The sequence below is a fragment of the Calypte anna genome, chromosome 1 (genome assembly GCF_003957555.1).
Source record: "Calypte anna isolate BGI_N300 chromosome 1, bCalAnn1_v1.p, whole genome shotgun sequence".
Lineage (NCBI taxonomy): Eukaryota > Metazoa > Chordata > Aves > Apodiformes > Trochilidae > Calypte > Calypte anna.
Window position 1 is genome coordinate 99,726,809 of NC_044244.1, and position 27,206 is coordinate 99,754,014.

At 38.9% G+C, this 27,206-nt stretch overlaps 1 protein-coding gene across 5 annotated transcripts in view; it reads right to left on the reverse strand.

The window, feature by feature from the left end:
* Positions 1–6,694: 6,694 nt before the first annotated feature.
* The window catches only part of NRIP1 (nuclear receptor interacting protein 1), a 76,572-nt gene continuing 56,060 nt past the window's right edge, over positions 6,695–27,206 (reverse strand). For all 5 annotated transcript variants that reach the window (XM_030466508.1, XM_030466500.1, XM_030466535.1 and 2 more), the window contains one exon: positions 6,695–15,888. In XM_030466508.1, coding sequence (XP_030322368.1) covers positions 12,031–15,522 — 3,492 coding nt within the window. In that variant the 5' untranslated portion in view covers positions 15,523–15,888 and the 3' untranslated portion in view covers positions 6,695–12,030. The remainder of the gene's footprint in view (positions 15,889–27,206) is intronic.

The window sequence follows — 27,206 nt, forward strand, 5'->3', positions numbered from 1 at the left end:
AACTCACTGGCTTTTCAACTTGCTTATTTAATGCATTATAACTGAGTTTAATGTCAAAAATATTTCTCTTGCAAGTACATTTTAACCTAGTTTTACTCAAAGGTCCCAGGGGAGATGACCAAAGCAGGGGCAGGGTCGCAGAATGCAATTTGAATAACTTATTCAGATAGGAAGCAAAGGAGATTAATTGTGGAGTTTACCTTTCTACTCTGTAATCCACCACTTGCAAAGCCATTTCTGACAGACATAGCAGATCATGGCACTTCCATCATCTCCAGGGATTTTCTCATCTGATGAGAATCTTCATTTAGGTGCTCTAAAAAGATAGGCTAAATCACATGCTATGCCTTTAACAACCCAAAGGCTGATACAGGACAAATGATACCCTATTGTCTATCTCAGGTACATACACAGTTGATATTCTTCTAGTGTTGAAGTCTCTCTAAAATAAGTACTCACTTTTAATTTTTTTTTATTAATTTTTTAAAAAAACAAAAAAACCCAAAAACCCTAACACAGAAATCCTGACATGCAGTATGGCCCTATGCCCCACCTGAAATCTTGTGAAACCCCAGTCAGCCACAATACAAACCTGAGATTCCTCAATCCTAACTTGGAGACCATCCCTCTTCTCCTGGTGAGGATGGTGGCAGGAAATCCAAGCAGTCATGACAGGCTGCAGACATTGCCTTATAGTAATATAGATTTTATCTACAAATATTGTGGCAACAGCAATCCCTGCTCATGGCAGGAAGACTGCAGTGATTGATGCTAAGCTTGAGCAAATGGTGATGATGAAGCAGCTGTAACTTCTGCTATGGAAAAAGAAAACTTACTGCTTTTATAGTAAGCTTATCATTTTGGCTCTGTAACCTGGTTTTGTTTGCTCAGATGCTAAAGCAAAAATGATATCCTGGTAACACAATAATCCTCCTGTGGTCTTTTTCTGCATCTCTCTCTTATCCTGGACTCTTTCAGCCAGACCAACCCAGTCATTATTTCCTGGAGGCTCTGGATACTACCACTTATCCAGCTGGCCACAGTGTTTTCCCCACCCCATTCATCAACACTAGCAGCTGTGGTTGGTAGGGCTCCTTTTTGGTATCTCTTTCAATCCTTTTGAAGACCCAAGCCACACTACAAATTCACATACTAGGCAGAGAAAAAACGTAAAACATCTTTCCAAGCACCTCTCCTTTGACTAACCTATTTTTGCTACCATCTCTCAGCCTTGACAACTTTCTGGATGCAGGTCTTTGTGCTTCACTGCTCTGTGATCTGGTTCCTCATTCTGTGGACTGGATTTAGTCCTGTGACTGCTGTTCTCATTTATCAAATTCTTCCCCTTCTGGTCCCCAATACAGAAACATACACGGCAACAATGCATCAAGCAAAAGAGAGCAAACTCCAAGCATCCTGCATAGCTCCTCAAAAAAAAAAAAAAAAAAAAAAAAAAAAAAGGAAAGAAAAAAAAAAAAAAAAAAAAAAAAAAAAAAAAGAAAAAAAAAATTAGCACACTACTCTGCCCTACAGATATTTCTACAGCTGTCAAGAGTTTCATATCCTATGCTGAACCCTCTACTTTCCTGCACACTGCAGGCCTCCAGACACAGGAAGCCACCTTCCAGAACAAAACGGACAGAACTACCTCAGCTCCACTATCAAGACGTTTGCTTTGGGGCAATTTGGCACGTGTTCATAGGTTGACACTGGCACAACTGGACCATCAATGCAGGGTAACACAAATAAAGTAGACGCCTGGAATTGGTTGTTACTTCTGCAGGCCATGCTCTACGTGCTGCCAAAAATTTCTGCATCCCCTTGATCCACTCTGGGAGATGCAAGAACTGTACTAGGCAGAAATTTATACAGAAGTCAGTATCTCTTATCACTAACATTAAGACTTCCTGCTCCAGGCATCCTCGTGGTGAGGAACCAGTTAGCCTGGGTCAGACAGGACGTCCCTTCCATGCAGGAGGTTCTTGTCAGGGGACATTTTCCAGGCAGAATTGTACCGTATTACTGACACAGTTTGAAATCAAACAAAGGATAAAAAGCTGTATCTAGTTTCTAGTGTGAGCACTCTGTAAATGTTTATGTAAAAACAGACAGTGATGACAAGAGAACTGGAATAGCACCTTTCTTACTAAGTCAACCAAGCTTTCAAGTGCTAAGCAGATCTGGGAAGACAACAATGAAAATCTGCTGAAGCTACTGGATATTAAGAAAGCAACTTTTTTATTCCACTAGCTTTATCTTTAGACCTTCTAAGTTTTAAAGAGTGCAATGTATTCAATACAATACCTGCCGTCTGGTTTTAGACAATCATTCCTTCATTATGGAAATCAGTAATTGCACATTTATGCCATGTAAAAAATACAGGACTTTTCTCCAGGCTGTTAACATTTTTCAGCAAGGGATTTCAGTGCCTTTTCTTCCTCTCTCAGCAGCTGCCACTGTTTTTTTAGAGGTGCAAGCAGCCACCACCAGCTCCAAGGTCTCCGTGTCAGATCTCCTGGAAAGGGCAGCATTTGGACCTCTGGGAAGCAACCACTGCTTGCACTGCAGTTGTGTGTGTGCCCTCTGGGAAACAGGTGGTGGGACAGACTGGGAGCAAGCAACAGGCTGCCAGCTGGACTCTGCTGAGGACGCTTAGAAAAACAAAGAAAAAATTCCCTCTGTCGTATTTCCCTTCTCTTGCTCTGTCCTTGGACTCACACCTTCTATTTTGTGTCACTTTTTAAAACTCTTAAATAGCAACTTAAACAAAAAAAAAAAAATTAAAGGCTTTATGACGTATTTCTGCCATAGTAAGCAGTATTGTATAATAAAGGAAGGAGATACTGGGGGGTAGGTTCTGTTAGAGGTCACCACACTTTCTCAGTGTGCGGGCACTATACTGGTTGCCTTGGGTGAATCATTTCAGTAGGAGAGATTTAGATATAATATTTAATACAGCTAACACACAGTATAGTAACTTAGGCAAATACTTATTTCAAAGGAGTTTTTAAGTCTAAAATTATATACCTTTTTTTGTGGGTTTATTTTTTTTGTATGTGTGTGTCCTCTGCCCTCCAAGGACGATGAGTGGGCTCCCATATAGTTCAAAAATGAGACGAGAGGACTCAAAGTAATAGAAGGGAAATGGCATAAAAGTGAGTTGCTTGCAGAGATGGGACACATCACTATGGGCAAGGCTTAGCTAAACTAATTCCTTTCAGATTTTCAAGCATATTTACAGGGTGACCAACCAGCTATTGGTACTTCTGCATAATGCAATGGAAAGCTTCTTCTGACTTCAGACTAGGATGTAAGTAAACTTGTATCAGTAATACTGAGATTTGAGTAGTGATACTGAACTATATAAACTGACATATATAGGCATGAGGCTTTAGGTTCCTGGATGTCTCTGATTCTTCTTGCAGATGCTAGTGAAAACTTTCTCTCTGTGACCATATTTAATAGAGGAAAATGAGGTGGGATTAGAAAGTAAAAGGCACTTGAGAATAACACCTTTGTAACCTGCTGTCTTCTGATTCTCCTTCTCTCTTTCTTTACCTTCTCCCCTTCCTTCTCCCTTTACATTAACTGCAGCCCAAGAGGTTAACAACCCAAAGCCATCGGTTTGCCACAGCAAACACAAAGGACAGACAGGCACATAATACATACAAGATATGGGGATAGAATGTAGCAATTGAAGGAACATGGGCTTCCTGCATGACCCAAGATGAACCACATGCTGAACCATTTAAGTTGGAGTCATGTAGATTTCTTTAAAAGAAAACAAGGGTTTCTTTCAGAGCCAAATGTGGAAAAAACACATTTGGAAAAAAAAATGCATAATTCTAACATCTGAAGCCCTACTAAAGCTTTTCCTAAGTCACAGCACACATGAGACTGAGTATCAGGGCATCCAACTCCAAACCACGCTTGAATTTAATCTCTCTCTTGGTACCATTGATAAGATTTGGCGATGTTTTCTAGTCAGGCCAAACTTGGAAAAAACAATTACATTTTTCTGGATTTAGGATGGTGCAGACAGGCAAATATTATGAAAGAATAGCAGCACATTGAATGTATCTATGCCTCAGTGGCTACTCACAACTGCTTTGAAGAAGTTATCATTGAGGTGTGTAGCCATAGTTTAAAAAGAATTTTTGAGTATGCAAAAGGCTGTCACTAAAAGTCAACATCAGCTTTAGTAAAGACTGGGCCCAGAGAACCCTCGCCATCTTACCGAACAGCCTGATTTGCCTCTCATTTAGTGAGAAAGTCTCCCTACCTCACCAAACCGTACCAGGCAAAGAACTGAGACCATCTAACCCAGTGAAGCAGGAGGCAGTTACTTCTCCATCTCTTCCCAACACACCAAGAGATGCACGGAAGGCACATGCTGAGTTTAATTGCTGAGGAAGCCATCAAGCTTATCTAACTGGCACAGTCACAAGTCAATAATGTTCCTTTTGCATTGAGTTAAATTCTGAGTAGTTTAATCACAGAAGTAATCTGGAAATGGTGACAAATCTCTTTACTCATTAAAACCAAGCAGTCCTTAGAAAGGCAAATCAAAGAGGGCTGCTGTGAGCTCAGCTCAGCATATGCTCTTTCATTAGTGGCATTAGCATTTACCAGCAGAGAGGATTTTCATGCCCTAGGTTTGCGCCATGTTCCCCTTGAGTCACTCTGAAAATCAAAATGAAATAAATAAATTAAATTAAATAATTAAAAAAAGAACCTACCACTATTACCTGTATCTCCTAGCCACAGCTCAAGGCTCAAGTCCTTATAGACATTCCCATGGGTTCATTACACTTCTAATGCACTGAACTGTTTCATACAGAAAAAGGTTGTTGTATTCTTCAGTTTCAAAATCACATTTTTCTTGACCAAGTTTACAGTCAAAGGCTTCCACAATGCCCAGGCCTGCAAAATGATCTATTTTATACACACACACACACACACACACACACACACACACACACACCTGTCTTTAATGCCCCCAATGCTAGTGTTAATTTCATTGAGGATTGTAAAATTGGGCTAAGTAACACTGGGCTGCCAAGTCCTATGAACACAATCACTGTATTTTTTTTTAACCTACATTTCAAAATCTCTAAAGCAGAGTATTTCTTTATCCACTGGCTGTTGTGTGAAAAATCATCAACATCACATGCATCTTTCATTTTATGAGGAATAAACTGAAGATCAAGAAGATTCCACATGACCACAGGTCTGGTGGTTTGAGGCATTTTTGAGGGAGTTTATTATGAATCACTACGAAAATGTTTTTAATGTTCACTTGGAGTGGAATTTTTCTCAGAGTATTTACACACATGAAACAACCTTGTCACTCCACAGGCTGTTTAGCATATCACATGCTCAACTCTGCAAACTCTACAGGCCTGTTTGTTCTGGTAGACACAAAGCAAGTTTTATTTGGTGTCGTGGCACAACAAATTGAATAAATAAAAGTTACAAGAGCCTGAACTCCCCTTAAATAATAACACAGCGGCATTCAGGCCATCCACAGATCTGTCCTAGAGCATCATCACTTGAGAAATAAAGGCATACCACCCTTGGTTTTGCTTGGTGGGTAGCCTCAAAACCAAAGAACCAACTCAGTGAGGGAGTATATATTGCAGAAATTACTTCCAAAGACTAGACTGGCTTCTTAAGTATATTGCTTTCCATGTGGCTGTATTTTGGCTTGTCCATTCAGCACTCAAATCAGGGGCAAGCCTACTTACAAGAAGAGTAGATGCAGAAACAGAGTCTAAGGCCTTTCCCCACTGATGCACGGCTGAGTACCACCGGACTTTAAAATGACATATCCAAAGCCAGCCTATATTTAAAGACCCTATTCCATTTAGGATACCAAACAATCAAAACGCTCAGCTATGTATTACATGAAGCCCTAGCTCAAAGTTGGAATTACTGGGTTTAAATTAACTTTATGAATTATAATTTATGCTTTCCAGAGAGCTTCCAAAGAACCTCAATGCATGCATAATTTTTGCTAGAGGATGAGAAAACACAGGATAATTCCTAAAAATAGCTCTTGGTGTTACCCAAGACAGTCACAACCCAAGTGCTTGCCTAAAACTGCACATAACTGTACATCTTGGAGAAAAAAAATTCTCTAAAGAAACAGTATTTGTGCTAATGTTGCAATCCACCACTTCCACTAAAGTTATAACCTATCTTCAAAGCTGCAAAGTATGATGCAAGTACACTGTTAATTTTTGTATAGTCTTCACAGGGAAATTGTGTTCACTTTTCTACCTGGACTAAAGCAGATTTTAGTAGGAAAACACACCTTTCCTGCCCTGTACAGAGGACCTGAAAAACACTTCAATCTTTGTTTAAAATTATTTTCCCATGCAACTTCCCATTTAGAGGTTCCTAGATTATGGTCACTGATTTCAAGTTAATAAGCAGAAAGGAATTTGAATAAAGCATTATACAGTGCTTTGTAAAGTAAGGAAAACCTAATCTAATTTAGGTTTCTAATTTATTTCCAGCTCTACAACCCTCCACTTCCAGTCAGTAGCCTTGCTGAAGCCTATGGGTCCCTAAATTTGTTGAGGTATTTTTCTTGTCCAAAATTTCTGTGCACAGCACTGATGCAAAGAGCCCACTAACACTCCAATAATGGAAAGTACACACGAAATAAAGCAGATTTAAAAACCATCAAGACAATGCATTTTTCTCATTTATTCAAATCTTCTGCAGGAAGTAAACACTGAAAGATTTAAAAAAACTTCACACTGCAATATGTACAGTCTTGTGACATCACATGAGGAAATTAATTTCTAATAAAAAAATGAGACCAGTTAGATAAATTACTGAAGACACATCACAATAAAATTGGTTGTGGTAAAATCCCGAATTCTTATATATGGCAATGAAAATCAATATTCCTTTGTTTTACAGGCATGGAGTAGTCCCAGTACAATATTTCAATTATGCAAAATGGAGTTCTGAACTTACATGATTATAGATGTATGAGTACTTCATGTTTTAAAAGTAGTTTTGTGTTTGGTTGGTTTTTTTACTGGTGTTTTTGTTTTGTTTTGTTTTGGGTTTTTTGTTTGGGTTTTTTCTTTTTTTTTTTTCTATTTTTTTCTTTTTCCCCAGACCCTTTTGATTTGAAGCACATTCTTTCACAAAGCTAAAATACCACAGCAGAAGTCATGTCCAGAAGTGGAATACTGTTGTGTTTTGAACTGACCTGACTTGTTAAGACTTTTTTTTTCTTTTCTTGTTTTATTTTTCTTTTTTTTTGCCAACGCACAGATGCACAGGGTCCCCCATGCACTTTTCATGCAGCAGGTAATCACAACTTTAAATAAAAGTATTTTTCTATACATTCTTCCAGACTTGCAACTGTATACATACATGCAAAAGTTTTTAAACCTATGTGATCATATTTACACTTATACATGGAATATACATAACAAAAAAAGATTAAAAGGGTGTGTTTTTTTTTCCTTTGCATTAGAACAATACAAAATATGTATTTTTCATTAAGGAAACCACTATTTACATCACCTTTTAAAAACCAATTTCAACATATTATAGGTGTAACAAGTCAATATATTTACATTATATATAAATATATATAATATATACTTACCAGTTTACTCCTCTGTAAGATGTAGCAGAGAACAAACTGGTAATATCATGTCACTGACGTCAATGAGAGCTGTAATACTTTCACCAACATATAACAGGGAAAATTTAAACCACTCGTTTCTCTCTTTTAAAAACATTTGTAAATTAAAAATTTAAAAACATTACTAAGAGTAAATGGCTAAGAAAAGTGAAAGCTATGGCTGAATTCCCTTTCTATCTCGTAATGTTTATAAACTTCTCAAACTGCGCCGCCTGGTTAGGTGGTTTTCAGCAGAGAGACCCTCCAGCCAAACACCTTTGTTTCTGTGGTAATGCGTTAACCCCACATTATTTCCTCAAACTTTGGCAGAGGAGATACTGGAAATCTGGTTCTCTCAGTCTCATCACATTCCTCTGGACAGAAAAGGCATATCCATGTGGCAATTACAAGTCATGCCCAAAACCTAGCTAGCTAGAGTGCTACACCACCCCCGTGGGGGAGCGGCATGAGCTTGTAGATGCCCCTTGAGAAAGGCACAGGGTGCTTACCAACCCGACTGCTGCTGCTGCTGAGACTGCTCTGACTTAAGCAAGGTTACAGATAATTCAGGTCTAAGTTCCCAGGGGCTGCAATTGCAACTTTGAAGTGTAGTACAGACACAACCCTAACTTACTTCTTCCCTGCTCCCTGCTTCTCCTAGCGGTCTTGCCCAGCTACACTGGGATGTGATCTTCTCCCCTCCCTCCCTGCTCCTTTGGTGGCAAGATCACACAACAGCACCCATCAAGCCTGCAACTCTTTGCCTGCACAGCTACTGCTGCCAGTATCTGACAAGATCCCATTTTCCAAGTCTGTAGTCTGAAGACGTAACTGAAACTTCATCCTCCTGAGATTGCAGAGCTACCTTGGGCTCTTCCACCCCCACAGACTAAGGAAGCATATTTGGGACACCCAAAATGCATATCCTAGTAGTGAGTGTCTGCTGAACCAAGGAAACAAGAGTTGCTGCAAATACCAAGCATTACTCAGATGACCTTGGTTTATCAGTCTCCTACAGGAACTAACAGAAATCCAACATCTTTGAGTTGCCGGGGAAAACACGGCCAGCCCTACCAGCCCCTCTGATGGTGCAGCAAAACCAGATCCTCTGCACCCCTCCACCCCTCTTTTCTGATGGAAAAGTCCCCAAGGAAAACAATGGCTACCCCTTTTTACTTACCTATCCTATAAGATAAAAAGTTATTCAAGAGCCTTTGGTCCTCAGTTTTAAGGGCTGTAAATGTGGATGCAGCAGATTTTGAAGACCTCTCTTCCCTAGGGAAGGGTAACATCAGTGATAAAACTGTTGCTCCCTTATCAGCTGACAGAAGAGCATTAGGTTGGCCTGCTCTAAACTCTCTCATGGGCTTCATCATCACACTACATGATGCTTGAGATTGCAATGTCTACAAGAGGCAAGATTCTTCCATGAACAGCATCAGCATGTTCTGAAATAGAATTCTTGCATATTATATTTAACTGACGTCTGTGAGAATGGTAATACCCTTTCAATTAATATCACCTAAAAAGGAAGCTAAATCATTTACTGGTCTTTAACATTTTAACTTAAATGTTTTATAAAACTTTTAAAACTAAATGTTCAAAAGTATATATTATAACAATAGACTACCATAGAATAAATACACAGGTATGCACACTCCTAGACTCCAGTATTACTTTTTGTTAGGATTAGAGACTCTCCTTCCTACTTTTCATCTCAACTTGGTTTTGATGAAGTTTTTATAACCAGATTATTTCAAATCCTTTCAAGCTGCATTTTCCTGTGGAGCTCTTCAAGTAAATTATAGCCCTGTATTTACTCTGGGGACCATCTATTACTCTATATTGTATATATTTCCTAGCTATATACATGTTGTTTCCAGAAAAATAATTAATTAAGACTTTAAGAGACATTTAATGTATGGAACAAATACCATCTTTTTAATATTTCTGCTGGGTTGACTCATATAAAAAGAATTCAGTACCACTGTCAATCCAAAATATACTTTATCTGGTTAATGATTATTCTATGAAACATCTGAATTGTCATTGGGCCACTTATAAATGCAATATTAAAGACAAACAAAATTTTATTTTTATATTATACTTCAGACAATGACATTTAAAATGATACTAGACTTGTGTGAAGGTTTTAAAATATAAATCTTCTTTTTACAGCCCATTAATATATTATGCTTCACCCAAATAACATAAAAATATATCTTTAAATTGCTCTTTTATTTCGCATATAAACCAGGGGGAATGTTTTATGTCAGATACTGCCAAATATTTGTGTTCCCTAAAAGAAGGGAACCCCCAGAGAGGGTAAAACAGAATAGTGGTGAACTTTCCATCTGGCAGACAGAAGAAGCCCCTTTCAGCAGGGACTGCACTGGAAAGAAGAGAACCTGATCCCATGCTGGGGGTAGAGGACACAAGAGGGACAACAGCTTGCTCTGTGTCTCAGCAAGCAATCCATCTAGGAAAAGGATCCCTGAAACCAAGCCAGAAAGGAAAAGAGCAAAATGCCCCATCACTCATCTCTGCTACACAAACAAGAGATGGACAGAAACAGCAGTCCTGTCATGTTATCGACTCCCAGTGATGAGAACGGTCAAAATGGAAAGGGGTAGCTTTCATTAGCTGTGCAAGCCAACTACTTAAGCTGTTTACTGTTAGCACAGAGCATTATCACTGAAATTAGAAGCTACTGAGAATGTTTTTTTTTTCCAGGGGAGTTAAAAGTTCAGCAAAACTTACACTTGTCAATAACTCATAATTTAGAAGAGCTGGATTTTTTTCCTCCTCCCCCATGAGAAATAAAGGCTGCAAATGGAGTTAACACTGACAGTGTTAACAGGGAAGCAGAGCCACATGGCTCTTCCCCAGCCAGCAATTCTTTCCAGGTGTCTCAGCTTTGACCGCAATTTTCAGTTCCTCCCATCTCAGGCTGATATTGCCAGATGTTACAAATCACAGCACAGGTGGGGATTGAGGAAAAGGGCAGAGGAGGATTTCTCAGACACGTCCCGCTATCCATTACAACACATGACAAAACCACAATTTTATCCTCGGTGCAACTTGAAAAATTAGTCTAAAACCAGGTTTTCTGCAGTGAAAGGGGAGTGCATTAAACCATGCATCAGCTGTTCAGAGAGTAATAAATATTGGCAGAATATGGATCCTATTCCCTGGCTGTAGGAAGAGGCCAACACATTTTTCATTACAATCCTATTCCATCTGTGAGTGAAACTCTGATGTGCTGCTTTAGTGCAGCTGGTATTCTTCTGCAGGGGAAGAAGGATGGAGCTAAGCAGACAATTTCTATCACTGGCATATTCCACCATCTTCCTCACCAGATACACACACTAAGCCTTCTTAATTGCACTACTCCAAGAGGCATTTTGGGCTTCCCCTTTTAAGCAGTAAAGTGACAGGAACGTGCCAACAAAGAGGGTCATACAGTACTTGCATGGCCTACAAAAATTTGCCTTTTGTAAAAAAACTAAGAAAAAAAACCTTAATCTAACCAGTAACTCATAACAATGGCTAAGGATTCTGAGGAAGGCATTTGACAAGAGCAGGGAAGAAAAATAGATGTTTACACCACTATTCTGGCAGGACCACAAAAAAGATTTAAAAGTAACAATACAAATTTTGGAAGCACTAAAAAATACATTTCAGTGCATTTCAATTATTAACACTGACACAGGTTTTCCAATATGATGAGCTAATACCCTGGATGGACTGCTCCATTTCTTAAAAATTATTCCTAACATTTCACAAAACAGATTAACCATAAAAAAAACCCAAACAAACAAAAAAAACCCCAACCCCCCCCCCCCAAAAAAAAAAACAAAAAACAAACAAAAAACCAACCCCCGAACCCTACTCTGTCTCTATGCTCGGGCTTCCCCAAAAAAAGGATTATTTTACAGGGAGGGAGAAAACGCAGCATTACTACCACCTAGCCTGTATGCTTACACTTTGTTATACCAAAAACTTGCAATTCCAAAGAAGACTCTGATCAAAGAGTACTCATAACTTAATCTGATGCATACAGAAATGTCTTGTACAAATTACAACCTTTCTAGTTTCCTTGTGACAACCTATTGTAATGCAAATTTTATCTACATGTATTTTAAATAACATCACCAGAAAAATAAAAAGTTTACCAAATGAAAACATTTCAATTAGACCATGCTTCTCTAAAATCATGCTCAATTTATACAGTAGTCAAGTTCGTACTAATTTTTATTTTTTCTTTTTTTTTTTTTGTTTTTTTTTTTTGTTTGTTTGTTTTTTTTTTTGTTTTTTTGTTTTTTTAAACAAAGATTCAAAACCACTGATTGTAAACTCATTGAAGAGGCTGTAGTCTATTCTGGCTCTTTTTTGATTGTTAGCACTTTTTCCAGAAGTCCATGCACTTCTCCATTCACACCATGTTGATGAGAGGTGTTACTCCCCATATGGCTGTTGTAAGGGCTTCTTAAGTTATTAAAAGGAGTTTTAAGATCTGCATCAGATGTCAACTCCTCTTTGATTGTAACACGAGTTGAACTATCAGTAAATGAAGGTTCATTCCAGATTTCTTTGTCATGTGCTTCTTGGCTACTAACAGAGTTGCCACCTTTCTGTAACATGTAGTACAATATTGGATTGGTTTTGGTCAGTCTTGGAGAGTCTTTCTCATAATCATTCTTGTCCACACCTGTGATCACCCATCTGATGGGCCCTTTTTCACCGGGCATGGAACATGCACTAAACTGGTCGGTCTCAAGTTTAGATATTGTACTGCCCAAATGTTCAGGGAAGGGGGAACTGGCAGGACTTTTTACTGCTACAGGATACTGAAATGTTCTATGATCTACAGAATTGTTCTGTTGCACGGGGCTTCCCATTAGCCCACTTACTGAAGAAATGCTGAATTCAGGTTTATTAACTGTTGCACTGGTTTTGTTTCCTTTTTTCTTGCCCTCTGTTAGTACATTATTCCTATGTTGTGACAGATCTCTCTCACAGTTTTCTGAAAGAAGCAGCTGTTTCAACACATTAAAGCCTTTACTATCTCTAGACCAACCCCTATTTTCGCTTTCGTTATTTGAACCACGACTTACAGCATATTTAAATTCAGCATCATTTCTGCCAAATTTTAGTTCCTGCTGGTTAAGCAGAGGCCCATACAACGCCTCTGTGGGAGAAGCGTGATTGTTTGCAGCATCAGACATATTACTTTTCATCTTTTTTAATGGACTTTCTAAAGGCTCAGCATGAAGCCTCCTCTTCTTCGGTACTGTGCAAAGACTCTTGGATTCAAGGTGTGCCAGCTCATTGTTTCGGTGACTTCTGTCCAGCTCATCTGCAGGGTAGCGATCTTGATTTTGCCTCAGCAACCAACTTAGCAGGCCATTTTTGGAAAAAGAGAAATCTTGAGGGGAAAGAGGCTCAGATTTCAACTCCTCGGATGCTGGAGAAGCAGCTGTATTTCTCTGCGAACGTGAATGAACAAATCCTTGAAATTTGTTACCCTTGCACTCTCTTATGGGTTGTGCATTTGAATTATAAGGAACGCTTGATTCATCAGATGGTTCAGTTTTTATTTTCACCGTCAATATTTGCTCGCTCAGAGCCTTATCTGTCTGTTCTTGAGAACTTTCATCTCTTAAAAGCATCCTCTCTTTCTTCTCACTTTTACCTTTATTGGGAGTTCCCAGAAGCAACTGAAGGACAGTGCGCCTTTCAAGGAGATTTTCTATTTCCGAACCTGGAAGTCCTTGTTCGGCAGGTGCAGGCTGACAACTGAATATTTTGTTATTTTCTTCATGCGTACCCAATTTATTCGTAAGCAGAGGGCTGTTCAATCTATCAATCAAGCCTACAGGCTTATCTGTGTTCCCTGCTAGCAGCTGTTTGCCAGCTCTTTGTTCTTCACTTGACACAGAAGTCTGCATGCCGCACTGAGCGAGGTTCTGCAACAGCTTGCTTGCACTGAAAGCCGAAGAATTCTGGGGACTATCGTTCCTGCTCAGCTTGGCTCCTTGAATTTCTTTGCTTTTAGAGAGGTCTATCAAATGTTTAGATGCAGGGTTCACCAGCCTGTCCGGCTGGACACTGCAGGCATACGGTGGCGAGCTACGCTTGATGGCTAATGACTGGTGTGAGAGATTTATAGGAGAGTCTGCTTTTGTAGAAGCCAGCAAAGGTGGAGTGCTTAAAGGAGTCATTCGGTTTGCACTGGGACTGTCACTAACAGGAGTCCTTTTACCAGTCTGTACAGTGAATTTTGCCACATCAGCTGCACTGTGTGGTCCCTGAGGGTCGTTGCTCTTGTCTACCTTTTCTTCACTTTTATGCCCAAGTAACAGCTGAAGTAATGTTACTTTCTGATGAGGATTCAGCTTAGAAGCTTTTGGAGTGTCTTTGTCTTCCTTGTTCTCTGGACAAGAAACTTTTGGATCCCAGTTATGAAGCAAGGACTGAGTGAGGTTATCCAGCGATGCAGGTGGACCTGCCTCTGGTTTATCTGTCCTCTGTTTAAAGGATAGGTCTATCGGAAGGCAGTTGGAATGGGAGCTTTCATCATCACTGCTGTCATCTTCTGTAAAACTAGGGTTGTTGTCTGAATACTCATCAATAGTTGTTGGTGTGCTACTGTCTTCAAAAATGCTGGCTCTCTCACTCTGTTCATGACCTTTTACATGTTTGGTGGTATTCTGGCTTTTCAGTAGATGCAAGAGCAAACTGTTGCTGGGAGAGGTTTTCACATTACTCCTTTCCAAAGTACTTTTGTATCCCATATTTTTGGGAGGTGAATGCATGACTCCCGCTGAACTCTGAAACGGTGCCACACTGCTTTTGTTAGATACTGTTTTGGTTGATGATCCTGTCTGACCATTGAGATGGCTTGTCATTCCTTTTGCTAAACCAAACTGGCCAACATCTTTCTGAGAACTTTCTTGTAATCTGGCCATGGCTGCAAGCCTCTCACTTGCTATTTGATTTGCATTTTGTGCTTTTAAAGCGTGTTCCCTAGAGTACTGCTGCAAGTGAGCTTCACTTGAAAGGAGTAAAGCTAGCTGGCTGCAGGCCACGCTGGGCTTGGGGGAAGCAGCAGGGCTGGAGCGTTTCTCTACCATACTTGCAACTGCTTGTAACCTTGCAGCACACGACAAAGGCTCATTTAGCACTTTAGGTCCACTCTGCACTGCATGAGGAGATTCTACAAACCTCTCTTTGGGCAGGTTCTTTGTTATATCAGGCAAGCTGCCGTCCAGCTTCTGATCTTTAGCTTTGCTCTTCTTCAGCAGAGTCTTCAGGTGACTGGATGCAACACCATAGCAGCTTAAATCTTTCTCCACTTGTAAAGAATCGTGGCTAAGGGAATACTCTTGCTCCTTGAGGCTCTGCCTAATCTGTTGTGACAGAGCAACACTCTGCAGCCTAGAGCTGAATGACTGAAGCAAAGAGGCAAGTAATGTGCTATCCTGTTTGCCTTTAGGCACATTTTCAACCATGCCAGCTAACAAAGCTTCCTTTTTTCCATCTAAATCCACTATGGAATCAGACAACCGCCTTCTCTTTGCTGCATTCCAGTCTTCAGAAGACTGCAACAGTCTTGCTTTTTTGAGGTGCAGCATGCCAGATCCCTGATAGGTATTTGTGTTAAGAACTGGACCATTACTTTGGCAGCTGGGAAATAAATTTCCAGAAATCTTAAACTTTTGATCCTCTCCACTTTGCCCAGTAGACTTTTTGTCAACTGCAGTACCTGAGCCTCCTGCTGCTTGATGCATTAGTAATCCCTCTAGGTAAGTTAGAACAACAGAATCCTGGTGCATCTCAGAGCCAAGCTCTTCTCCATGAGTCATGTTCAATAAAAGTTTCCAAAAGGGCTCTGGTTCTATTCACTTCAAAGACTAGTTTTGCTGTAGCTGAATCCAGATGCAGAGTTAAGAAATAACAGGCAGGCGTCTATGGAGTTTTCTCACAGACTTTCAAAAACAATACAAAATGTCATATTCCAAGCAGGCTTCTTCCAGTATATACTGTTTGATAAGCCACGTTTCCAATCATATCAATCTGCTAATATCTAGAATATTTATGAATATTCTAGGAGAAGCATTCAAAACATGGCTCCACAGCAATAAAGTTCCATTAAATATTTGCTGCCTTCTTCCTCCAGGAAACCAGCTTGTTTTTCATCTTTTTCCATCTCCACCAAGCACAAAGAATTCCTAAGTGGGAAAAAAAATAAATAAGTGGTCAAGAAAGAAAATACTTAGGTTAAGATCTAATTAAAGACTTTTTTTTTTTTTTTTTTACTTTAAAAAACCCACACTGTCTTAGAGAGAGATTCAGGATATATAAGCAATAACCATATTTCAAAAGAAATTAAAAGTCAAAGTACATGGCAACTTCTTTGAAGAACTTTGTAAAAACAATTCTGAGTCAGAAAATTTTACACAAAAATTATGCTTAACTATCATAAGCATAGCTGTTACAAGTATTCATTCCTCTGTCCTACTGATCAAAATAAGTAATAGCAACTATGAAAAGAAAATCTTAATGCACTCAATCCAGTTTTACAAACTGACTGTAAAATAAATGTTTTATTTTACATTACAGTTGCCTCAACTTTTCTTCTTATTATCCAATTATACAGCACAAGCAGAATACCATTCTAAAAGAGAATTAATGGGAGAAGGCATGCATGAAGTCAATGTTTAGGTTCATATTGAATCTTTTTTCAAATAACAGAATAGGTAGCACCATCTGAAAGTGCATTTTTGTTTGCTAGTTAGATGATATGGCTAAAAGTTGAAACCAAGTTGTCACTGCTGCCCAGGACTATCTACTATGATAGCACAACAGGGATGAAATCTGTTGTCACAACTCCCAGCTAGCACCAGGCCCGTAGAAGAATCATTGGATTAGAGGGGTGAAAAAGGGTGCGTACATTCCTGATATAACAGAAATCCTGTTTGATGGATGATTTTTGCCTTTCCCTTCTTTGCATGTTTAAATATATAACAGTAAAAAAACCAGGTCTTCCTTGAAGTCTTGTTATTTTCAAAGTGTGCAAAGTATCTATAACTCAAAACTTCTTGGGTGAGGCAGTATGCTATAAAAACCTGTTTTTAAAAGCAAAACAATGGCACTTATATTAGATGCCTCTCTTCTGTTTTAGTTATATTAGAGGTCAATGACAGCATGAACAACTCATATAGTCAGCACAGTTCAGTACTGAGTTCATTACACCATACCTGCCTAGTCCTTCACTCATTCAGCTCTTAACCAGCATAAATATTCAACATGAGCAAAACTAAGTGGATTTTCACGTACCTAACTCTGCAATTTGCTTTCATGGACTAAAAGCCTGTTGAAAGTTTGCATTTCCATGTTTTAAAAAAGATGTACACAGATTAAATCCTTGCCTCCTTAAAGTGAATAAATCTTTTATGATTGATCTCCCAGAGGCTGTTTTTTTAATTCAAAAGCTATAGGCAATGAGAAGTCAGAAGAATATCAGATCTGAAAAAAGTAAAGAATCGAAGGAACAACCAAGTAGCTGTAATGTTAACAGACTATCTATCCCCCTATGCAAATACTCCCTTACTTGATTTTGTCATTTAGAGAAACTCTAAAAAATGAGATCTCAATAAAGTAAGAAACCAAAACCAGTAAAATAAAAAACAAAACACCAGCAAGGTATTGTCCTGTAAATGTGTATAGCCATGTGACTAAATAACAAATGAGAAGTTGGTAGCTACTGCTGGGGGTCTCAGTACTCCTCTGAGAAATGCATGCCTGTGTTAACCAGCATCTACATAATTACCTGTAGAAGACAGTGGAATACGTAACTACAACTTAAATGTGGATTCACCCATCATCTAACTGTTCCTTCAAACACCTGCATCTCTGGTGAGCTTTTGTAGAGTTTCAAAAAACAGAATAAAATATCAGTAATAACAAATGCTTACAAAAAAAAGTTTATAAAAAAGGAAAGGATCAAAATTTCCGATGAATATATCAAGAATCCAGCAACCACACCATCAATATAGCTAGTCTCACTTCCTCAATCATTTGGGAATAGACTTTATCTGGAAAATCAAGTTTTTCAACTTAAAAAATCCTGTTTATCTGTAGCCAGTAAGCTGACATCAGACCATTCTTAAAAAGGCATGAGTAGCATTTGATACCCTATGTTTCATGTTTAAGATAACTGAATTTTTTTTTCAAGATTTCTTACTATCTGATAAAAGCAAGCCTTGCAGGTCACCTTTAAAATCAAGTCCCTAACAAATGGACCATTAAGCCAATATTCAGTAAACCTTTACTCATTATAGCTTTGAGTAATTAAAAAAAAAAAAAAGATGATGCATTTATGCATATCCCTCAGGTAGTAAAAACATCTGTTGCAGGAGATGACACTTGTAGGCAATACAGCTTACATAAAAGAACTAATCTAAGAAGTGTTTTGTCACCTTTTCTTTTTTCTTTTTCTTTTTTAATTACTCCATGATAAGAAAATATCAATACCTTTTCAGAAACTGGACTGATACAAGGAGTCTTCATGAAAGAGAGTGAAATCTGAAAAGCACTTAACATGTAAGGAATGGGACAACAGGAATCCTCCTAAAGAGCCTGCTCTGATCTGGTGCTGCAGGAGCTATTGCAGTTATAAAACCTTACATGACCTAATGTACAATACACAAATGTGATTAAATCATCTGTCAAGAACTTAAAATCACGTTGTTAGAAAAAGTCCCTACACCTATGCCTTATTTGTGATGGAAAAACAGGCAGTTAATATTTCAGGATTTGAAGGCAATCTCATAACTAAGCATGCCCAACAAATTCTGTACTTAGTATACTTTTCTTCAATTGTCTGAAGTGTGGTCATGTGGAAAATGAATCCACTTTGGAAATCAATGATTAGCTGGACACTAAAGCAACCATTTGGCAACCTTTTATAAACATACAGACTACACCAGAAATTTCCCTGGACCCACTGAAACATATATATAAAGTATTTATTCTCATTATTAAATACTATCCCAGAAATTACCAGAGAAAAGTAAAAAGAACATGAAGAAACAAAGCAGAAGGAAAAGAGAAGGCCTAGAGAAATACATCTTGTATTTCCCAGAAAGAGCTGAAGTAGCCTTACTGCAACAAGCTACTAATGTTAATCTGTTACCTGTGAATCCCTAGATCTAAAAATACTATTGATAAAATTAATTGATAAAGTTGATGTGCTTCCTTGACTACATTACTTTATATGCACTGCTTTTTGTTGTTTCAAAGGTCTGCTCTCAGATCTCTGTATCCTAACAAATAAATACAAGACTTGTTTTTTGCAGAGACTGTTTCCATAACAGCTGTGCTGAGCTGTGCTGATCACAGCTCATTAAGCCAAGTTTACCTAGAAAGAACTAAAGCAGCAGCAGGATTTGCAGCACAAATGCTGTAACCTCCAGAGAGACTCCTTGGGAGGACTGGGAAATCAGTCCTACAGCCTTTTAAAACGTGCCTGAGAGACACTGTAGGCAGGATAGGGAAGACAAAAGACTATTAAAATGTACACTGAACTATCTGGGTCCAGAACATTAACTTTGGTTTTGCAGTTGCTTGCATTTATCTTTGCTTGCAAACTACTGATATATGTTGCTGACACAAAGATTGCAGAAGAATTATGATAACACACTTTCAGATGCTTCACTTATCATAAAGTGTCACTGCTGCAAAAGATAAAATTTGACAACTCATCCTCTAATAGGTTAAACTACAACATCTGAGCCAATGGCTTTTTACTCCTGAATGGATATGAATTTGTTTAAAGAATTCTTTAAATTAATGATTGTCTCAACCTAGACTCCAAACAAATGGCAGCCACCACAGATATTCAGCTGCTGGCAATTCAGAAATTAAGAACACAAGTTAAACTAGAAAAGTGAAATCTAGAGGACTTATTATCCAATACTCCATTCCAGAGTAGTATTTCTAGCTAAATCCCTTTGCTAAATGGAATAGAGAGCCACATTTAATCAACAACACTACACCAGTATTATTCAAATAGGAAGGCTACACAATCTAATTGTGATAACTCAAACTTCCTATTATCAAGGTGTCTTCTTCTGTAGTCTTAATTCAAGATCTTATGCTTAAAATGGCCAGCAGATCACCCACATGAACACTTACTAAAGGAGAGATTATCCAAACATTCATATTGCTAGGATGAGGCTAAGATATGCATACATATACACAAAGAAAACCTTTATATTAACTTCATTTAAGAGTTCTTTAATGACTATTAAACTCCTATAGCAATTTTATGTTTCATTTTAAAACCGAGTAAAAACATTAATTTACAGAGCTGAAATCAAAATGGTCTGTGAAATGAAAAGCTTTAGTTATTTAATACATTCAGTGTTCTCATAGTTAATAACTACTGGAAGAACAAGAAAAAAAAAAATCTCTCAGTAGCTCACTGCCTTCCTGTTCTCATATTCCCAAATGTAAAGGCTACAACCCACCACATCAACCAATGGCTCAGACAGTTATGTTAATTATTACGGATTTGAAGAATGCAGTGCAGTGATTACAGTGGCAGCCTAGGATCCAGGGGTCCAATTACTCTCTGTGCTGCAGACAGGCTGTCTGACTTCTGGTTTTAGTTTTCTGTACCCTGTTTTCCCAAATGGAGTAATATATGTAAGCTTCAGAAAGAAAACTGAGAGTAAATGTATTAAAGGCTGTATGTTGCTTAACAGCTCCAGGAACAGCAAAAGAACCTAAACCATTAGATTTTAAATGATTCCCCATCTTTACAGCTGTCTGCAGTGAAATGCTGCAGCACAAAGTGAAATTAACGTTGCCAGAAAAATTCCTAGATGCACTGGAAGTTGCAGCAGAATCTTCAGTGAACGGGAGTGTTGAAAATGAGACTATCTGTCCCTGAATTATTTTGCTATTAAGATCAATTTGTGCTTCTTTGATTTTAGCAGGCAGGAAGGATGTATTCTGAGAGCTGGCACAAACACTTCAGTTGTTTTTTTTTTTTTTGCTAAGGCTGTAAGCATTGAAACAGGCCTGATTTAACAACAGCCAGGGTACCAAATCCACAAAGCTACACAAACATGCAGGTACTTCAACAGCACTTAAGGATGTGCTTTAAGAGAATCAAGTATCTAAGTACTTTGCTAAATCCCTGCTTTATGTCAGAAATCTGTTGAGATGAATGGAGCAGCTGAGACCTCTTCACAGTTTTGATTCAGTCTGTCAAGACATTCTGAAGGTTCCCTTTGCAAATGTAATTTAGAAAGACAAAAAAACCCAACAGTGATCAGATGGTGGGGCAAAATTCAGCAATAAATGTGTGCATTCTTATATTGTTGCACTCAAAAGAACTTGAGAATCAACAAGCCTTTCCTAAGTTAAATTTTTTAAAAAACCCAAAAACCTAAGCTCCAGTTCTACAGGTGTAGCTTACCACTTGGGAAGTGTGAAGCCAGACCTCTTTTCAGGTGTACGGCATGTTACCCACTTCTCCCCCATTCCCTGACTCCAAGAAACATCTTAAACACAGGAAGGCCAGTCCAGCACTCCTCAGCACCTCCGGCAGGGGAAGACACAGGGGGAATCACCTCACAGCAGCAGCCAGGGTTTCTGGAGGGGCTTCCATAGCATCCCCTACCCCAGGCAGGGCTGTTCCCAGGTTCTGCTTGGGATAGCAGCTGGGGAAGCAACAGCCATGGATGGCATCCTAGCCAAATCCTGTGCAAGGATGTGACATGGAAAAGCTTTTCCCTGCTGTTTTGTTAAGCTGTGTACAGCCAAATGTGGTCCCAACCTCACTATTTTCTGAAGAGAAGATTTAGACAACAGAAAAGGATGTTGCTTTTTTCAGGAGTGGGGATGGTGGGATGGTGGTAGAAAGAGGGTGAGTGGGAAGGTAACAGACCCAAACCAGCCCAATCAAAACCTTCTGATAATTTCAGTGGCTGAAATGGTGGGGGTTTGAAAAATACTGCAGAAAACAAGACTTCCCAACAGTAGATGCAATAGCTCAAAGAGATGCAAAACTGGCCATTTTGCAAAGGCACGAAACCACTGAGTAACTGTGAAGTACTAAGTCACATAAAATTGACAGGAACACAGAACCAGCAGCATAGCAGCCACAAGAAACAGTTTTTCCTGTGAGAATAAGACTTGACAGACCATTGGACTGAAATGTTAGCAAACCAACAACTGAATGGCGAAGAAAAAACTCCAACTGTTCTGGCGCAGAGACTATTTAGATTTACTTTGGCTCTTAAGAGACTGCTAAAATGTAAATGCTCATTACTGTCGCTGTTAATTGCAGCTCCAGAGGCACATAAGGAACGGGAAACTGTTCCTAAATATTCCCTGTGGGGTGCAGAAAGGGAGATTCAGACACGTCATCTTGGTGTCCCTCTGCTCCTCAGATTTCAGATGGGATACTCCACAGTCCGGGAATCTGTGACTCACCCAGACCATGCAATACCACCTCATGGCAACGAAGTGCTTTGGGTTGGTATGTAATATATACCAAGGGGGAATATTGTATTTCCACTGCCTGCTTAAATGAGGTGTGGAAATGTAAGAGAGTTTTTAGTATTTCTGCAGAGACCCTTTCATGGAGGTGGCAAGGCAGGCTGTGCACGTTAGCACCCATGCGAGGAGATGTAAAAGTCAGAACGCCCCAAACTTGACGGCAAAGCATTTTCACATGAAAAACCTAAAGCCTTAGAAATGCAGGCTACATAGCAGCTTCTACCCAGCCCTGGGGGAAAGCACACTGCACAGAAATGCCCACCTAACTCTGACACACAGGTCTCCTCTGCGAGCAGAGACAGTATGAGGATGAAAAACAACGATCTGAGAGCAGCGGTGCTCACAGAAAAAGGCACATCTGTGCTGCAGACTGATGTGCAAGAGCCAAGACAGCTCAGGTGCCAGAGCAAGCTTAGCCCAGTGGCAAAGAACCCCACAGAGGTCAACCTGCCCCAAGCAGCTGGGTATTTCAACACAGAGCTTTTCTGCTGTGACCTGTCCAATGCTGGCACTTGACCCACCTCAGCTATCTCTTCCAGAAAGCAGTGTGCAGCTTATCATGGCTGCAGGCAGATATTTTTGCCTAAGGTGCATGTGACAAAGCTACAGTAAGCAGGAAAAAACAAACAACAAAACACCAAAACAACCACCTTCAAAACAATAAAAAAATTCCTCACCCATCAATACCCCCAAAACAAGCAATGTCCCGAAACAGGTGAAGTATATGAGGTGGGGGAAATGAGGGACCAGACTTAAGTACCTTAAAAGCTGAGTTTGTGAATGCCTTAGTAGCAATTCTCAAGGCTTAAAAGTATACTCAAGTGTTGTACACAGCTTAATTTAATTCTGGCCCACACCTCCTGCTAAGAAGTTCTGCTAAATTCAGAGACAAATCACATGTATGGCTTTTAGCACTCTTCAAACAATAGCTAATGTAAGTCTACCTTAAATTATTATTTCTTATTCTAAAAAGTAAGAGAATTAAGCATCACAAACAAATCACTCTTAGATGTGGGAAAAAAAACCCCATCCTGCTGATTTAACTTACGATTTACCTTTCTGAGTCGCTCGGAGCAACTTCAGTCAATTCCTTAGCACAAGCCCATGCATGGATATTTGTTCCTACAAATACTACAGGAGGAACAATTATTTATTCTATAATGGTACTTTAAAAGGACATCTTAATTTTTTTATCAGGATCTGTTAACACTCAAGACATGAGCTTAGAAATATATTCTTTGCCAGCGCTTTGCAAGCTGCAGCATGAAGAGGAACAGCCATTCAACTTATAAATGCAACCTGTGAAGGAATTGAGTCTTTGACATCTAAAACTGCCCTTTGAGCTGCTACTCAGTGATCTTGAAAAAGGGCAAAACTAAACAATAAGGCTGGAGAATGAACATTCAATCTATCTCTCAAATAAGGGCAGGAGTGCAGATGGCGGATTCTATCACTAAATCTCAACTAACTTGAGTAGTGTGATGATCACAGATCCAAAGTACAGCGAGGAGCAAGGCTTTTGGTTAATAGTCTTCTTATTCAAGAGAGCAAGAGCTAGCAGGCACAAAAATGTATACTAAGACCTGTTTGCAGGATAGAAGGGTGGATAACATACTGGTAAGTACCACAGAATGGACATAGGATGCATCTTTTTTTTTAAAACTACTTTCCTATAAATATGCAATTAAAAGGAAACTAACAACCAGATTCCCATTCCCTCCAACACATACCAAACCAAATCACTGATTATGCATTTAACTCTATGTCAACTCCCCAAGAATGAAACTTGATTAATATACAGTGAAGAAATCAATGGCCTCTTCTGGACAATCATGCTTTTGAGTTACGATCAATGCGTGTAGATAATGCATTTCCACACAACTCTGACCTTCTGCTCGTTGAAGGGATCTGAAGAAGCAGACATTTATTGACAGCACTACAATAAAATCGTGTATGCTTGAATTTGTTGGAATAACCATACATGTTAGGTGATCTGTCATATGGTAAAGTCACTTTGTGTTCTTTTGACCAAGAATTGGTTTCACAGAGGCCAAACAGCAACAAAGCAATAAAAAGTAAGGCACAGCTTTTATTGACAGCTAATAGCTGTGCTTCACTTGGGTCCAAGCATGTCATGCTTAGTTATGAATGAGAGCCACTTTCTAGACTTCTCACAGAATAGGTTTCAGCTAACTGAACACAAATGCACAGTAATTCCACAGCAAGGTGAAGTACAGGATCAGAGTCCCATAGTACTCAGTTACATGTAAAACCCCATAAATCCATGTTATGGACCCAGATGATTTGGTTTTGTTGTTTTGGTTTTGGGTTTTTTTTAGGTGACTGGAACAACAATATAATTTCTATTGTAATGCGAGATCTCAGCTTATTGTAGATGATGTTTCTGCAGGTTACAGACACAGAAAAGGCTCATAATTTCAGTTAAGTGGGAAAGGAAAAATCTGCATTAGCAAGAGAGTCTGCCAGTTTAATTACAATAAAAAAATGTGTTTTTTTCCTCTCCAAAGCAGCAATAAAACCAAGTGGAATTAAAGACAACATAAGAACCAACTTTAGCAAAACCTGGGGAGAAAAGGCTAACAACATCCTGTAAAGAATGTCACAGAAAGTTCTCATCTTACCACTGTGCCAGAATTAATCTGAAAACATTCATAACATAAACCCCTAGGTAAAGTACTAAAAACCTTTTTAAGTCACATAGATATATACAGAGATAAGTTAATTAGTAACACTCTCAAGCATTAGGAATAGGGCTACAACTTGGCCTTCACCACAAATTAAATCAGAACAATTAAAATACTGGCTTAACTCAAAACCAGTGAAAAATCTATTCACTGCCTCAAAGGCAATGTAGGAATAGGTGATGGTTGGCAAGGGCAAGTGTTTAACTACCCCTGAACAGAAGGGCATACACTTTGAAGTAATTTCTCAAAATTGAGGTTGATAAAAACAACAAGCATTTTAAGAAGATAGACAATATGCTGCCACAAACTTGTGGAAAAAAGCTCTTACTTAAACATTTTATATCCATCTTTTCTAAGTGCTGCATGAAGGAAAAAGTGCAAAATAGGAAAAAGAGACTACTGTTACCCTTGTTCCATTAATATCAAAAAAGTTGAAACAGGTGCTCATATCCATTTAAAAACTGCACAGATGTGTGATCAATTCAGAAGTGTGTGATTTTCTACACATAACAACATTACCCCCAAAACAAAAGACCTACTGAAAATGAACCCGTTACTCCATATATCCACGTAAGTACTAGCCAATTTGGGACCATGTTTCATAGTGCCTGTCAAACCAACAACCTCACTAAGCCTCTGTAAGGCCATATGCCCAAAGTGTCATTTATACTGATCAACTTCACTGCCATGCTAGCATATGTTTAAAATTAAGCCTGTGCTGGAAAGACCTGCTGGATGCAAGTGACACCAGCACATCAGAGCTTAGACTGCTGCAAGTGAGCTCCATCTTGATCTGTAGAAAAGAGCAGTGCCACCAATAAGTAAACCAGTTCAGAAGCTGCACATTTAAATGGATTCAAAACCATGGATCCTAAAGATTTTTGTCTGATCTAATTCCTGAAGCTGCTGTCAAAATGTGTAGCTTTGTCTTGCTCTACAGCTGTACAGCCGCTTGTGCCTTCCACCTTTCTGGCACTGAGCAAGCATTCCCATAGAAAGCTCCTCTAAGGCAAGTCAAGAGTAAGGACCTCAGGGCCATCAAAAGAAACCCCAAAGATACTGCTGAGTGGCTGTTTCACAGTTCTCCATGAGAGTACATGCAGCATGAGGAAGGATGAAAAGCAAAGATTACTCCTTTCAGTGCCAAAGTGCACTTACACCAAGTGAAAGCACTGCCACTGGTGAGATTCTCTGAGAGAAAACCCAGCACCAGACAGAATCTCTGTGTTGAATTTTGAAGAGTTCATCAGTGAGATAAACATAACTTTTTAAGGAGCATCTCCTAAAAAGAATTTGAAAAAAAAAAACCAAAACAACAGCTCATATATATAAGTTAATGCATTCAAGCCCTCTGAAGTATAAAAAGATATCTGGAAAGATAATTTTTTTATATTTTTTTTTTTATTTATTTTACTGAGGCATCCTGTGAAGCTTCAGTATAAATCCTATTAAACTGAACTTAGTTTGTCCATCCTTAAAATAGATTTGACATACAAACACAAACACAAGGTCAAGGTCACAGATCAGCAAGAAAGATTACAAAGAGGACTGATGTAAGAGCTGGCATTTGATCAAAGCTCCTGGATATATATATTTTTTTAGTACACTTCCCAGAAATACCACTACATTTTCTTCACATTGGTACATTACATGTTTTAAGTATTCCCTGCCTTTAGGAGCAGCTGCCCTGTGCTTATTTATTTTGACAGGAGATGTTAGGCAGTGCATCAAGTAAACTAAGGAAGAACTCTTACGTTAAATGAAAAGGAAGACACATTTTGTCATCTTTTCACTCTATTCAGCTATGTGCTGATACATATTAAATCACAAATCCAAAAGGAGAACCCACTCACAAAAACAGGACATGACAGTATGACCACTGCTAGAAAATCAGGACATCAGCTTATAACTTCATGATGCCCGAGACAGTCACCTTAATATAGCAATTGTGTATTTGGATGTGCACCTCCAAACACAACACTCATTTATCTATCCTAATTATCTGTGTGCACAGCATATATTTTGCAATTAAAAAAACACAACCCACTCTTAAAACAAGGCCTGTGCAGAACACAATCAAATGAACCTCTTCTGTAATCAGGACATTTACCTCCCAGAAAGCCACTTTAATGCTGAACGCTGAGTAAGTGAGCAGATAGATTAAACACAGTGGCAACAGTTGAAAGACTCATTAAAACTCAGCTCCTGAAAATAGTTTGTAATGAAAGTCACTCAGTGATCTACCCATCCATCCACCCACCCACTGATAC